Source organism: Pinus tabuliformis, chromosome 4_1 (assembly GCF_031772625.1).
Source record: "Pinus tabuliformis cultivar Carrire ecotype Pingquan chromosome 4_1, CPIR1, whole genome shotgun sequence".
In the NCBI taxonomy this organism is placed as follows: Eukaryota; Viridiplantae; Streptophyta; class Pinopsida; order Pinales; family Pinaceae; genus Pinus; species Pinus tabuliformis.
Window position 1 is genome coordinate 418,583,889 of NC_142303.1, and position 16,347 is coordinate 418,600,235.

Genomic DNA, 16,347 nt, shown 5'->3' on the forward strand with positions numbered 1-16,347 from the left:
TTATTAATGAGTTGGGAGAGCAAAGGATGTGAAAACCATTCCTTGCAAGCCTCTTCAATCCACTCTGGAATGGGAAGAGAGATTGCTAGCAGGGTGCTTTCCTCCTCAAATTGGCGTGATAAAGCATCTGCTATGACATTTTCACGCCCTTTCTTGTAAATTATCTCATAATAATATCCCAACATTTTGGCTAGCCATTTATTTTGTTGTGGCGAGGATAGGCGTTGCTCCAAAAAATATTTAAGGCTTTGATGGTCTGTGCGGATTTGGAAACGCCGCCCCAATAAGTATGGTCGCCAGGTATCCATTGCATGTAAGATGGCCATCATCTCCTTCTCATAGGTAGATTGTCCCAGATTTGTCCCACTTAGTTGTTGGCTAGTGAAGGCCAAGGGTCGACCTTCCTACATTAAGACAACCCCAATACCCATACCTGAAGCATCACATTCAATCACAAAAGATTTGGTGAAGTCGGGTAGTGCCAATACGGGAGTGGAACACATGGCATGTTTGAGAGCTATAAATGCCTGTTGCGCTTCATCATTCCAGAGGAATGAATTTTTCTTGAGAAGGTGAGTGAGGGGTCTAGCAATGCGACCATAATTGCGGACAAATTTGCGATAGTAGCCGATGAGACCCAAAAATCCTCTCAAGCTCTTCAAGGTCTTTGGTTGAGGCCAATCCTGCATTGCTTGGATCTTTTTGGGATCCACCCTGACACCTTCACGCCCCACAATGTGGCCCAAATACTCAACTTCTTCCATGCCAAAAGAGCACTTGGACAATTTGACAAATAATTTATGCTTCCGGAGCAGTTGCAAGAGCAGATCTACATGCTGAAGATGTTTTTCCCAGGTGAGGCTGTAGATGAGGATGTCATCAAAGAAAACAAGGACAAATTTTCTGAGATATGGTTTGAGCAGGTGATTCATGAGGCTCTGAAAAGTGGATGGGGCATTACAGAGACCAAATGGCATGACCAGGAATTCATAATGGCCTTCATGAGTTCGGAAAGCAGTCTTTGGAATGTCTACTTCTTTCATGCGAATTTGGTGATAGCTCGAGCGAAGGTCGAGCTTAGTAAAGAATTGAGCCCCATTTAGTTCATCTAGCAAATCATCAACAACCGGGATGGGAAATTTATCTTTGACCATCAGCTTGTTGAGGGCCCTGAAGTCTGGACACATATGCCATTCCCCATCTTTCTTGAGCACCATGACCACAGGCGATGAATAAGGACTAATGCTAGGACGAATGACACCGGCTTCCAGGAGTTCCTTGATGATTTTTTCAATTTCATTCTTTTGGGCGAAAGGATATCTATATGGGCGCACATTTGGTGGTTGTGCCCCTGGGACCAAAGTAATGTTATGATCATGTTCCCCTCTCGAGGGTGGAAGCTCATGAGGCTTGTCAAAGACCTGCAAATGGTTGTTTAAGACCTGTTGCATCTCAAGATGAATATGAAGAGAAGTGGGTTTGAAGGCCTGGATGGCATTAAATTGGGCTATAACTCCATGGTGGCCCTTTTTTAACAATTTTTCCATCCTATGCGAGTTGATGATAGAAGGAGCACCTGCCTGGAGTCCGCGGAGGGTATGTGTGTGGTTATTCTGCTTAAAGCTCATATATAACTCCTGGAAATCCATTGTGATTGGGTCGAGTGTGCGGAGCCATTCAGCACCCAAGACAATGTCACACCCACCCATGTTGATGGCAAACATGTGGGTCTTTAGGTGATAATCCCCCATTTGAAGTTTGACATTTTCACAGCGGCCTTCACATTTCATTGTCCCCCCATCAGCAATCTGGACCTGGAAATTAGAGACTGCTCTGACAAAACAATGCACTGCTTCAGCGACTCTTTGATGGATAAAGTTATGCGTACTACCACTATCAATCAAGACTACTACAGGCGATGCTTAATAAAACCTCTGATTTTGAGAGTTTGGGGAGAAGAAATTCCTGCCAAAGCATGAAGCAAGATAACTAGCTCTTCAGGTGTAGCTGGGAGCTCATTGTCCAGCGGGTTGTCCTCGTCTTCCTCGTCTGGTCCCTCAATTGGTGGGGCTTCCTCAGATGAACTGTGATCAGTAGCATCAATTTGAAAGAATTTGGGTTCCTTGCATTTATGCCCCAGGGAGTATTTCTCATCACAGTAGTAACACAATCCTTGCTTTCTTCTTTCCGCCATTTCCGCTGGTGACACCTTTTGAACCTTAAGTGTTTGGGTAGTGCTCGGAGCCTGGGTGGGGCATCCCTTGGCTATGAAATTTGGACGAGTCGACTAGGCCGCTAACGCGCGTTCTACTTCACGAGCTATCTTGCAAGCTTCCAGCCATGAGACTGGGTGTTGCAGTCGGACGTGGGCTTGTATGGCGTCTTTGAGACCACTGACAAAACATTCCAAGTAGAATTCATCTGCTAGACCTCTTGTGCGGAAGGCTAATGCTTCAAAGGCTTTAATATATTCTTGCATTGTGCCTGTCTGTCGGAGCTTAGTAAGACGACCCAAAAAGTTAGATTCATGGTCAAAGCGATCAGAAAGGGCTTTTGAGAATATCTGCCAAGTCATTGGCCTTACATAGTAGCGTTGATGCCACTACCACCATTGCCATCTTTCTTGGTCCAAGTACAAGCTTCCCACACTTAACTTAGTTGCATCATCTCTGATGTGATTCAATGTGAAATATTGCTCCATTTGTGCTAGCCATATGGCCGGATGAGAGCCATCAAATTTATACATGTCCAGCTTGGGTGGTCGAGGCTGGGACTGTTGGTGGTTTCCATAGAAGTGAAGAGAATGGCTAGACTCGCCCTCAAGGTTTTCATTAAAATCATATGCCTCCGATTATTCCCCCGACTTGCCCTTTGTGATTATGTCATTTAAGGTCTGGATCTGCTTCGTTAATGCCTCCAACTTTTGTTCAAGGGTGTCTATCTTCTCATTGGCCATAGCTTGAGCTCTGGTTTGTACCATGCACAGATCCGGTGCACTTGTCGTTACTATGAAAAAAATTGGGACCACCCGAAATTTTGACGCTGACAAGTGAATGGTACCACCTTGATCTGAATGGCGGATCTGATAGATCTGATTGACGGATCTGATAGATCTGAATGGCGGATCTGATAGATCTGAATGGCAAATCTGATAGATCTGAATGGTGGAACTGATTGTTGCGGCTGCGACAGAACCCAACCTACTAGATCTAAGCTGGCAAAGATGATGTGAGAGAGACAAGGGAACTATGGTCTCAAGAAGTGTCAAGTGCTACAGATCGCAATATACATAAAGGTCCAACAGTAGTACTCGGCCAATCTTTCAGGGCACTAACCAAGGAGGATCAACCGTACCCTTAGCCGTACAACCCAACTACCCTATCGTACGCACGAGTAATCTCCCCGAGTGTTGTTCTCGATATACTGTATCACCAAGACGGCCGACAGTTTATCTATGGCGAGGTTTCAAGAGAGCCTAGGGGGCTTCTGATATACCCAGAGGGTACTTGGAAGACAGTCCGGCGAGGTTTCAAGACAGCCTAGGGGGCTTCCGATATACCGAGAGGGTACTTGGAAGACAGTCCGTGTGCGGTTCTGTCTAATGCGCTACTACTCGAAGGGGTACCCACAGGGGTTACAAGGGAGTCCAACAAGCGTGACCACCTCTTGTATTTCCTATGTGCATACCTCCCCAAATCCGCTGGTTTATGCGCTCAACGACAGATCCCGTGGTTTAAAGACGCTGGAACACGTCTCTAGCCAAAAAAAAAAAAATCTGCTAAAAATGGAGATCCCACCGGCCCTAGAAAGTGCTCTGATACCACTTGTTATGCTCTTGACCTGTGAGAAGATACCAGAATACCAAATATGCGAAGAAATATACCCAGAACACAGAACAATAAGAAATAATGGCATGTATTTTATTATTCAGAAAAGAAAGCAATGTTCACTTGCCTCTTCGAGGGGGCAACCTCCAATAGAGCTGGGCTCAATTACAAAATAAGACACTACGCTTCTCAAGGGAGTCTCTATCCTTTATATAGGATTCATACATACAATACCATGGGTCAGTACCATGGCTCTTATTAATACCATCTATCTAATACCATGGCCCATTTGCAACTAACTGTGGTCCCTTCTTTAAATGTGGGTCAACCTCTTACAATTATTAATGTGGGCTTTATTGACTCTTTAACTGACTATAACTATGACTCGACCCTATTACATAAATAAGGGGGTTAGGGTTGGACCCTAACACCATTGGCTTACCAGTGTGGTTGTTTTCAACCTCCTTGGTTCAAAATGTCGTGATTTCTCCGCAATCGAGTACACCTCCAACTAGACAAAATTAAGCTCCAGTTGATCCTAAAGTTGACCCTTTGTCTTCTTCCTCGGTTGTTTCTTCCTCCCCTTCTTCCTCTTCGCCTGGTGAAAGTATTGGTACTAGTAACCAGGTGGCGAAGAAGAAGAAGAAAGGGAAGAAGAAGAAGAAGAAGAAGAAGCAAATTCGGCAGAGGGGCAACCAAGCAACCACATCAAGCCTCACAAAGTTCAATATCCATGCAAACTTTGTGCCGGAGACCATCTTCTTCGAAATTGTCCTGATATTCCTCAGATCTTAGAAGAATGGTCTTCTCGTTCACATCATCCTGTGTCATCAACTTCTAGAGATCATGCTGGTGACACACCATCAACTAGTGGTAGTAAAGTTCATGGAAAGAAGGGCAAAGTCATGTTTCCCTGTAGGTTATGTGAAGGGAATCACCCCATTCACCTTTGTCCCTATCTGGATGAAGCCAAAAAAGTGTTGGATAACCGTCCTGCTTCACCGCAGCGACTTCCATCTGGTTACAGGAGACTCTCTCTTAATCCTTCATTAGTTGATGAATTGACTGACTCAAATCAATCGTCGGTCAAACCCACTCTCTCTCAAAGTGAATCCTATGAGACTATACCCGACCCAAATCAATAGGCCGAGGTAACAGTTGACCCGATTTCACCTTCAGTTAATCATACTTTTCCCATAGAGAGTGAATATGATACCACTTAGGTTCTTTTCGTTTCTTCAGATTCCAATGAGCTTGGGGGCAATCCTCCTGTTCCATCAAGGCAAGAGAAAAATCCTCCCGCTCTTGTAACTCAAGGGGATAATTCTTCTATTCTTACGGTACCCCCCTCCAAGTAGTCTAGTCACTTCCTTTGATTGGAATCAACTGGCAGGATTTCATCTTCCTTCTTATGTCCCTTTCCAGATCATAGTACAGGTTTGTAATATGATTGTATCTGGCACTATTATAGATGAAGGCGCATTAGTGAGTATCCTTTCCTCCACTGCTTGGCAAGTGCTTGATTTGCCGCCACTTGTGCCAGTTACCCAGAATCTGTTGGCTTTTAACAAAGGAACTAGTCAACCATTAGGGATCCTTCCTTAGTTGCCTATTACTTTGGGAGGAAAAATCGTTTATCTGAATGTGATGGTAGTCCCAGGCCCTTTAGATTACAATTTACTTCTTGGGTGCGACTATGTTTATGACATGGGAGCTATTGTTTCAACACTCTTTCGAGTGATTTGTTTCCCGCATGAAGGCAGAATTGTCACCGTTGACCAGCTTTCATTTCCCGGTCCAAATATGGCTTCCAGTCAACCATCTTCCCTAAGTGGTCCTTTTGTACCAATGGTATCATCCCCGCCACGGGTTAATTATGTGGCAACCCGTTCCATGCCTACATCAACTGACGATCAATTCAGTGATGTTGTACATTATGTATTGGGGGCATTGGAACCAGATCTCGGATTCCTTGCTACGGATCCCTTCCAGAGCATTGTTCTCCCATCTAATGAGAACCTATTGGAAGTCATGACCTCTTATGAGTCGTGATCAAGGACATGAGGATAGTTCCTTGTTTTGTGTCAACCTCGTTAAAAAATGAAACAAAGGATATGAGGATAGTTCTTTTACTGTGTCAACCTCATTAAAAAAATGAAACAGCTCCCATGAGGATAGTTCCTTGTCTTGTGTCAACCTTGTTAAAAAATGAAACAAAGGGTATGAGCATAGTTCCTTGTCTTGTGTCAAACTCGTTAAAAAATGAAACGAGTATGAGCATAGTTCCTTGTCTTGTGTCAAGCTCGTTTAAAAATTAAACAAGGAACCTTAGCAGAGTTCCTTGACTTGTGTCAAGCTCATTAAAAAATGAAACAAGGTCCCCTGAAGCAAAGTTCCAATTTGAGTCTTTGATTAGATCTTGTAAAATCTCAGTCGAGTCTTTCACTTGATCTCGTAAGTGAACCTTCATTCCATCTACCTCATAGCCGCAAGTAGTCTACTTAGGTGAATGCAATGAAGCTTGGGGGGCATGCACCTAGTGGTAAAGTTAAGTTTCCCTGTAGGTTATGTGAAGGGAATCACCCCATTCACCTTTGTCCCTATCTGGACGAAGCCAAAAAGGTGTTGGATAACCGTCCTGCTTCACCACAGCGACTTCCATCTGGTTACAGGAGACTCTCCCTTTCATCATGTTGGGGGCATGTAAACCAATCTCAAGCATAGTTCTTCATTTCAAGCTTGTGTAAAAATGAAATTGAATCCAAGCATAGTTTTTCGTTTCAAGCTTGTGTAAACATGAAACTGAATCCAAGCATAGTTTCCCATGGTTCAAGCTTGTGTAAAAATGAACCCATCTCCATTTTAACCCTTGTGATTGCCATTCTATCAGCGTTTTCCATCAGATGAGCCTTGGTTTTTTTTTTTCTCCTTCCATCGTCACTATCTGCTTCGCCGATCATACGCTTTCACTTGCTTGTTTTACCCTTTTTGAGGAATAGTTGCAATGAGTGGTCTCATTAGCCAGCCTCTTCACATAAATCAACATGTTTTGAGAAGTTCCAACATCACCGAAACCAGTTGCTATCCTAAACACCACTCGTTCCTCAAAGTGGATTTCTCTTTAAGCTCTTTTCAGACTCTCGAAATATGAAAAGATTGTCGAGCGCTTGTCCTTTTCAGCTCGTTAACAGATTGGAAATGACATCTACTCAGTATAAGTTTAACCCTTTTTCGGGCTGAGATAGATTATTTACGAAAAAGGAATACATTGACCGAACATGGTCAATAGGTTCTCTCTCGTATTGTTTTACGCTTTTTCAGGCTTGAGAGACAAATCTACGAAAAAAACTTGTGGAGTTTTCTTTTTGTCCCTTTTCAAACTCTCTAAACATGAAAAGGACCGAGTTATCTTTATCGTTAAACTCGTTAAAACATCAAATAGCGACAAACTTGTCCATCTAGACAAGACTGAGTTTCACCTTCGCTAGACTCGTTAAAACATCACATAGCGATGGATTCACCCGAAGGGTGGAATTATACAACAAGCATATGTTATCCTCCTCAAGCTTGATAAAAAATAAAGAGGTACTAGTCAGCAATGACTGGGGAAAATGGAAAAAGGGGAAAACCACTTTATGGTAGCAGGTCGCTCTTGAACATGACACTTTCACTCCATCACCGTGACTATTTGGGTTGGGTTATCAGCTTGATGGTTATCATACCGTTGGTCTATCATACCATCCATCACTTTGTTTTGGGTCAATGCTACCAATTCATTTTAGTGTTGTCGACATGTTCAAGAGAAGTCATCCAGTCAAAATTCATCCTTTGCAATACCATAAACCTTCATTTTCATGATCGTCATTCCTGAACCTTGTGTCGTCAGTGAAATTCCGTCTCCAAAATCACTACACTTGTTTCGTGTCATTAATGTGGGATACATCAAGGCCCCTCCTGCGACGATTCGCTTGTCGACATCAACACATTATCCAAGAAGTTGACTTAGAAACACTCTTCCAGTACCTTGAGGCTTGCATACATCAATGGCAGGTTTCTCGCTTCCGGCGATAGGTTTACATCAATGGCCTTCGACCGAAAGACTTTGTATGGTGTTCGACATCAAATCATCCATTCACACCATGCAAAATGTATTGCAGTACCTTGAGGATCATTATCATTATCGATGATTTCTCTCGCGTCTGTTAACAGCTTACATCATTCGCTGGTAATCAGACGATGTCTTCCCATGATCGACTTCAGATCACATATTCACATTGTTAGACTTGTACTCGGGTGAACGATTGAACGAGATAGAAGACCCTGGATCTAGTTTCATCCATCCGAGCTGCGATTTCAAGAATACCAAATCATCCGTACAATGGCTTTACATTGATGATCATTCCGATCATGGGTCTATATCTGTAGACGACTATCTATGTACTTGTAATGAAACTTTATATGTTGAGCATGTGTATGCCTTCCCTCAGCAATTCATGAGAAAAAAATCAAAATATCATGATATATGTATTGTAATTGATGCAGGTCACCAACCACTTCGAAACCTCCTCATCACATCGTAAAGCATATCACTCGAAATTATTATTTTCGACTTCATGCTTTAGGGGGCAGTTGTTACAGATCCATTTGGGCACATCACTCCATCATCCAGATCAGTGTTTTAGGGCTCATCAAACCCTAATTTTAGTTGCTACATGCCCTAAACAAGTCACCCTTTTGAATGCCTCCTTCCCAGACAGTTTCATGACATGAAGACATCCTGAAATGACCTCTAGAGGGACCAGCGCAGGTAGGACCATGTAAGGGTGCGCTGCAGAGTAGTTAAGTCCATGCCAGGGTTCTCTGCAGAGCACTTAGGCTTCTTTTCACCTGTGCTGGGTGAGTTTGAGCGAAATTCACATAGGGTTTGGGAAATATTCTTATTTTTTGGAGTCATCTAGAAGGTTCCCTCACTTATCAACTCCTATGAGCTCGAAAATGTTAAGATGCATCCTGTCCTCTCATCCCTTCCTCCATGGAACTAATTCTAAGTATGAAAGGCCATTCAATACCACCATTTATGACAAAACCTCCTTCATCTCCCTATAAATTGACCACTCATCTAAGTGATCAGGGGCTGGACTTTGATGACTTGTAAGGAGATAATGTTAGTTTGAGAATTGAGACTATTGTAAGTGTCATTACGCTGCCGGAATGTCATGTTTATGATGTGATGTGGATGGAACCAACGCTGGAGGAGTGACTTTGAATCAGACTTGATGGTTGTAATTCCTTCTTCTCTTCAATAAAGTATTTGAACCTTTTTCCCATATGTTTGTATTGTTATATGATGCTTATATGTGTGAAATGTATCTGATTCCATTCACTTGTATTCAATAGATCTTTTGCTTTGATCGGTTCTTTGTCTTCTGTTTGTGTTTACAGGTACTTCTCAAGCGTGTTAAGTACGGGAAGGAGCGAAATGATCGATACAAAGGAGACAAGAGGAAAGCGAAACTACAAGTAGGTCTTCTCATCCTCTTTGTCTTATCTATTGCTTATAGGAAAAGGCTAAAGTGCTTTAAACTGTTGTTCTAGATATGGCTACTTATCTAAGGAATTAGTATTTATCCGTAGATACCAAACTCTCCAAAACACACTTTCCTCTCTATGAAGAAAGAGTAAAACAATCATCCTTTTCTCCAAGGAAAAGAATATAATAGAGTTCTCATCCAACTAACCTCATGAGAAATTTCAGCAATAATAATATAATGAGTTAGCTAGAAGCACATTCAAAAATATCCAAGAATGAAAACCGCCTCGAATATGCAATTAATCATCAAAATGGACCTCGATCAACATCTTCCCTAAAATCAATCCACTACATGGATGCACATGTCTTCCATCAATGTGAACATCTCCATGATTTGTGAAACTACTAATAAATTACACTACGCTGATAAAGAGAGAGATGCCTCTATACTATATGCATCCAAGCTTCCTCCTTAATGCAACAGCTGGCTCCAACATAATCAGCGCAATAAAAATGATTCCATATGACATTAAGCTATGTTTCACCAAGTTTCCAGGACAAGGGAGCACGAGAGCAGGGAGAACAACAAGAGGGATGTGGGGAGCACCCCCAAATGTTAGGAAAATTCAGGGGGTACAAGGGGAAGAGACATCCGTTGTAACTTATCATCATCACACCTTTGGAATTTCAGCCTCACTAGAGGAATTTGAACTTGTTCTCTTGTGGATGTTTGGATATCTTTGGATGCATTTTCATATTTAGAGCTGGCCTAAGAAATTCTTTGGAACTATTCTTTGGTCTAATGGATGGAAATCTTACATGTTATCGTGTATGTGCACTTAATTGTTGAATATATATTTCTTAATGTCTAATGTATGGAATTATTGATTCTAGGTTATGCTAAATTGTGCCCTGATTTGTTGGAGATAAATCGAATTGTTATCTAGATGAATATTGCATGCATTACTCATTCATAACATGTAATGAATTGTCCTAGTGGTGAACTCCTAGAAGCTCTCCCATGAAAATCCATTTTTCCATTGCATAGGTAAATGCTTGAAATTGCGTTGCTAGGGCATCAAATTTTGGCCTCGGGAACTTTTTTGGCTAATCTATCTCATCCTAGACTCCATATTCACAAGAGACAAGGGACTAGTCCAATTGGTTGGTGATCATACCCTATTTTTATCCATATTTTCTCCCTCCTAATTTTTCCTTTTCAAGGCCAGGCAAGGAAAATAGGGCTTGGTGCGAATCCCTAGGCAAGTTGAGTTTTGGTGAATAGAGAGCCTAAACATCAAGGGATAGCATTTGCCACAAAATCTATCCTTTAGGTGGGCATCCACTTCAATTTCATCCATAAAATTCCTTGCCCTAGTTGTTTTTCTAAAAGGGACACCCTAGTTTTCTTTGCTTCAGCTTAAGGGTTTCCTTGAAGGAAACATGTGCCTTGGCATTGCTAATACACATTGTTGGAAACATTTTCCCCTTAGCCTTGACCTTTGGAAACTCCAACACTCGTCAAATTTATCAAACCCTAGGTCTTGTGTCCTTTTTCCTATGTCTCCTCATAGAAAGCGAATTGTCTCCTTACGAAGCCTTGAATCTAAATCGTGCCTTGAAGAACTCCTAGTGAGATCATTTCACACCTTAACCTTAGAATACTTTTCATAAGTTATCTCTCTCCTACCAAGACTCCTCCCATCTATGAAAGTTTGTAAAGAGCGGGAGCTTTGGCTCTAGTGACAGTGGGCCACTACCCCATTGTTGCTTCTTTGTCTAGTTGATTCATTGTGGGGCTTCCCTCTCCAAGGCCTGCAAGATTTTGCGGCAACAGGACCAACAGATGGAAGTCCATCATGTTGAGTGTATAGATCTATGGAGGGAGAAATCATGGAGGCATGAGTTACCCCTTTTCTCGGCTTGCGTTTTCCACCCTTTTGGTGTGCCTATTACTTCTTTTTGACAATTCTTTGATATGGAGCATGGCTTAGGTGTCAAAGCTTGCTTTTAATGATGTAGCATTTATTTACCCCTTAAAGAAGAGTCGATTTCTCACTCATTGGGGATGGGACATTCAATGGTTCCTTGGGATGGAGCATCAAGTGCTCAAGAATCAGGTGATAACTAATGAGGGGGGTAGAGCTCATGCTAGACTTTTGCCCATGCGCTAATCAATGTCCCCACCAACTTTTGCATTTTAACTTTTCTTTTACTTTTCTTGTGGCCATCTTATGCATTTATCTTTCTTTTAGTTGCATCTACCTCCAAGACAAAGTTTTTCGGCCTTAACTCAAGCATGTGGATGTGAAGGTGCCAAATCCCAATGAACCAATGACAACAAACCTAAAACCTAAAGGATGTATGTGGAATCGAGGGAGTGATGAAAGGTGTCAAGTATGGAATGTTTATGGACATGCTACTTAAATCCAAGTTTCACCAGTAGTTCCCCTCCTATGACCTTGAGGCCTCAAAGGAGGTCCCACTAGACAAGGGCTAAGGACTAACACGCCCCCAGATAAGGTGAGAGAACAAGTTTACAGTCAAGATTGGTCGATCATCCAGATCACCCCTTTATCCATGTTAGAATGCCCAAAACATTAAGTAAACGCACTTGAATGCAAAATGGTTAAAGTCCTTGCAAAGTGATAGCCCACCTTCCTTCAAGAGAAATGTCAAATGGTGAGATGTGTATGACTGGTGCAAATGGCAGAGAACTGTGGCATGTCATCATAACTAAGCAATGTATAGGGCTGCTGGCTGGCTGGCTGGCTATCCAGGACAAGAGAAAAGTTTTTTGTTATGTGGTTAACCACTTTTGGTGTGTATCAGGGTTGCTCCTAGCTGATTTTGAAAGTTGGAGTAGGTGTTAAACCAATAGTGAAAGAAAATTCTCTTCCAAGATGGCTGGCTGGCTGGCTATCCAGGATAAGAGAAAAGTTTTTTGTTATGTGGTTAACTACTTTTGGTGTGTATCAGGGTTGCTCCTAGCTGATTTTGAAAGTTGGAGTATGTGTTAAACCAATAGTGAAAGAAAATTCTCTTCCAAGATGACCAAACCCACTCCATTGATCATGTATACAAAATCGACTAGAGGAAGTGCGAGTTTCACATCCCAGCAAGGTGAGATAATCATGGTGCAAGCTATAATCCAACAACCACTCTTATTTACAAAATTCTAAAACTTTTTATTTTCCACACTAGAGTGGCACTTATTTGCTTGTTTGTTTTTAATTGATTTTATCTTAATAGCAAGTTAAAACTTCAGAGAACTTGAGTATATTGTTAGATCTAATCCAAACAGATACATGGTTTTATTGGTTAAATATGACACCTTTATCTAGTTGATATCTTGCAAATATGAACTTGCTTGTTGGTTATACCTTCCAAGATTTGCAACATAAACCAAAGACTTCATGTTCACAAAGAGGTGAGTAACTTTCTGCAGTCTTAAATCATGACTCTATAATTTTATGCTCTCTGATTTTACATTTGTAAAGTCAAATATTCAAGTTTCCAACCATAAATAAAACATATATTATATCTGGAAATTACCTAAGGACTTGACCTATAGGGATATACTCCCAAACCACAGTAAAAGCAACTTTCAGCTTGCTCAAAATTGATTTTATTTGTTGTTACAGGTTGGCAAGTAGGTTTTAAAGACATTTAACATCCTCTAACCTCCGCACCCCTATATATGTGATCTATGAGTGCTTTGGCACTCATTGGGTGTCTAATTTGGACCTAATAAGTTGGTGTCCCTGTGTTTTTACGTAGACTTTACAGTCTGAATTTACAGAACTACAAATTGTTTTGACCCATAAATCCTAAACCAACAGTCTAAACAGAAAATTAATAATATATTTGTGAGGATGAATTCTGAACACCAAAATTGACTGGTCACATGATATATTCTGTTATTTGGTGTCTTTTAATCTGCTGTTTAGTTTCTTACTACAAAGTTGTACCCAAAAATAACTAGACAGTCCCAGAAATTAACATCTCCACCACACTTTGACGGTTTGACCCCATCTTGTAAGGATGATTTCTGAACACCAAAATTGACTGGTCACGTGATATATTCTGTTATTTGGTGTCTTTTAATCTGCTGTTTAGTTTCTTACTACAAAGTTGTACCCAAAAATAACTAGACAGTCCCAGAAATTAACATCTCCACCACACTTTGACCCCATCTTGGTCAAAGTGGTCTTACTTGGAGTTGATTGAGGTTTCAATTGGGACTCCTCCCTTGACCATTTAGGACGTTGTGTGGTCTAAAAAGAGGAGGCTTGAGCCAAGGTGACAGTGGGTCCCTGCCCTGTGTGTGCCCATCCAGCGGGTTTTCTAGGGCCTTAGCAACCCTGTTAATTGGATTGGTAACAGACCTCTCTCTACTTTAAAGCTCTCACTACTCATGTATTTTCATAGCTGAATAATTCCTAGAATTTGTAGTTGTCGCAATCAAGCAAGTTCTCCGTCTAACCCTTCTACAGTTGGAAGAATTGTTTCCCAACCCTTCTGCAGTTCTCCATCTAACCCTTCTGCTGTTAGAAGAATTGTTCCCTAACCGATCTGCAGTTCTCCATCTAATCTAAGTTCCTAATACTTGTAGTTGTCACAATTAAGCAAGTTCTCCAACTAACCATATCAGCTCATAACAGGCGTCTCCAAGCAAAGGTTATTAAAATTAACTCCCTTACTGACCCATTTTCAAATGAATGGTCAAAAAATGGATAACTGTCACAGAGGAACATAATTTCAACCATGAAAGTGGGATGATGAAACCAGATATTTGGATGAAGAAATTGTGTCAAGGGTTCAAGTCTTAAGGTGTTTTGATAAACAACAGGTTCAACAGATTGACATCTGGCAATAGATAATAGCGCATGTCAATGGACTCCCAAGTCTGTTACACAACTGGTAGTGTACTAGCTTATCAAAGGATGTTGGAAGGATTGTGCTGATAAGTAGTCTTCTCAAAAGGCATTTTCATTTCCACTCTTGCAAAATTTTAAACCATTGCCCTAAGATTATATGTTCAGCCACTTGATAACAATCTTCTGATTTTGGACAATGTATTAATACGTAACTGCATATTACCATATAGAACTCACTTTTCCGATGGCTGAGTACCTCATGTGATGTTCACATTGAAAGTTGCTTTCCAACCCATAATTGTAAAGACATTCGCCAATACGTGCTCAAAAATAGCTTCTTCATTATTACAATTTTAAAAATTGATGAGAAAATTTATTGTTTAAAACTCAACTTAGATCAAATCACCATGTGAACACCATATCAGCCAATGAAGATATATAACTAATGTATAAGTACTCTAAGCAAGGTTTGAACCAGAGAAAGAAGTAACTTGTCTAATAATAACATGCATAACAGTTTCCTTTCTACAAAACAAAATACAAGAACAACAGTATAATAACACCATTGATCAATAGATTAGCTTTGTTGCTACTTTAACTTGCAATAAAGAAAACTATGTTTGAAAATGGATATGATATAGAGAAAATTCATACCTCATCATCTGGAACCGGGACCATGCCAGCCATTTGAGGCCAACAATTCCCTCCAGACCCTAGAACACCATACTCTCCTCTGCTTATGACCGCCTATATAGGTCAACACTGAGAACACATTAAATTCTTCAAATATAATAATAATAATAATAATAATAATTTCTTATATAGATACCATCAATTGCCTAACACCTTATCAATCAACTAGTTTGATGAGCAATGTAATATATATAAGCAGATATGATGTAAAGACTAAAGAGTATCCAAATGGGACGGTTTAAAAAAATAATTACAAGCTCAATACTCGTACAGAATAAAAACAAAACATTGAGAAGACATACAAGGGATAGAATATTAAAAAATAGAAACACCCTTAACAAAGATGAAAAAACAAAACTTTGAGAAGATGTACAAGGGATAGAATATTACAAAATAGAAACACCCTTAACAAAAATGAGCATCTTCCATTGAGATGCATACCTGTTTAACAATATATGATGACAAGATCTAAAAGACACTTAATAATTAATAGCAAAAGCAAATTTTATGATTGAATAACAATTTACATGTTTTATTCTTACAAGCTATATAGAAAATGCTACGTCTGCAGGATAACAACAATATTTTTGTCTAGATAAAACAAAGATGATCTCACAGATGAGGACATAGGTCTCTGAAGTGTACCTACCTTAGCATAAGGATCCAACAAAATGCAGGAGGGATTATAACGCTGGCCTTCTTCGGGACAATATTGTCCATCAACTTTATAACCATACAACAAATCTTCAAATGTTCCAGGAAGGAATGCATGCCATACATCTCCTGTCTTGTTCAATAGTGGATCAAGAGGAATTTTTTTGGTTACCACACCCTGCCAGAACAGTTCAGCATAAAAAATTTGGCCAAAGCTTCTGAAAAGGGATTCTTCAGGAGTTTAAAAAATATAAAAATCTGAAGCCCAATCTAAATTTGTACTGTGTACAAAATCAGTTGATATTTTAGGGATAGAAATAAAATAGACAAAATTACTGTGTACATCCACCTTTATCTGCTCATTTCTCTACAAAAGGAGAAAAACCACAGAATGACAGCAGTCATAATAGCTTTCATCCATCCATGACAACTTATTAGTAAATGCTCTACAGGAAAGCAGAACAACAATAAAAATGGTAGAATTGCAAGCATGTGCGATCTAACCAGATCATAAATGTACTGGCCCTAGTTTTGATGCAGGAAAACAAAGACAAGCAAATAACTATTGCACAGAGAAAATAATTAATGAACATAATGTAAAGCATTATATATAAATGATTGATTAGTGTAACTGAGAGAATTGGCAGGTTCCATAGAAGGTGGTAGAATAAAACTAGCTTGGTTAGAAACAGACCAATAGAGGCAAATAAAGGCAGGCTTCCTGTAACAAACAGTGCCTGTTTGTATTTGAAGACAGAAATAT

General features: G+C 40.4%; 1 protein-coding gene across 2 annotated transcripts in view; it reads right to left on the reverse strand.

Annotated features, from left to right (window-relative positions):
* The window catches only part of ISA1 (isoamylase 1), a 255,664-nt gene that overhangs the window by 212,609 nt on the left and 26,708 nt on the right, over positions 1-16,347 (reverse strand). The window contains exons 3-4 of one of the 2 annotated variants that reach the window (XM_089419848.1): positions 15,580-15,762; positions 14,892-14,984 (exon numbers count right to left, since the gene is read on the reverse strand). In XM_089419848.1, the coding sequence (XP_089275974.1) occupies positions 14,892-14,984; positions 15,580-15,762 (276 nt within the window). The remainder of the gene's footprint in view (positions 1-14,891; positions 14,985-15,579; positions 15,763-16,347) is intronic. The other variant, XM_089419849.1, reaches the window with a different exon arrangement.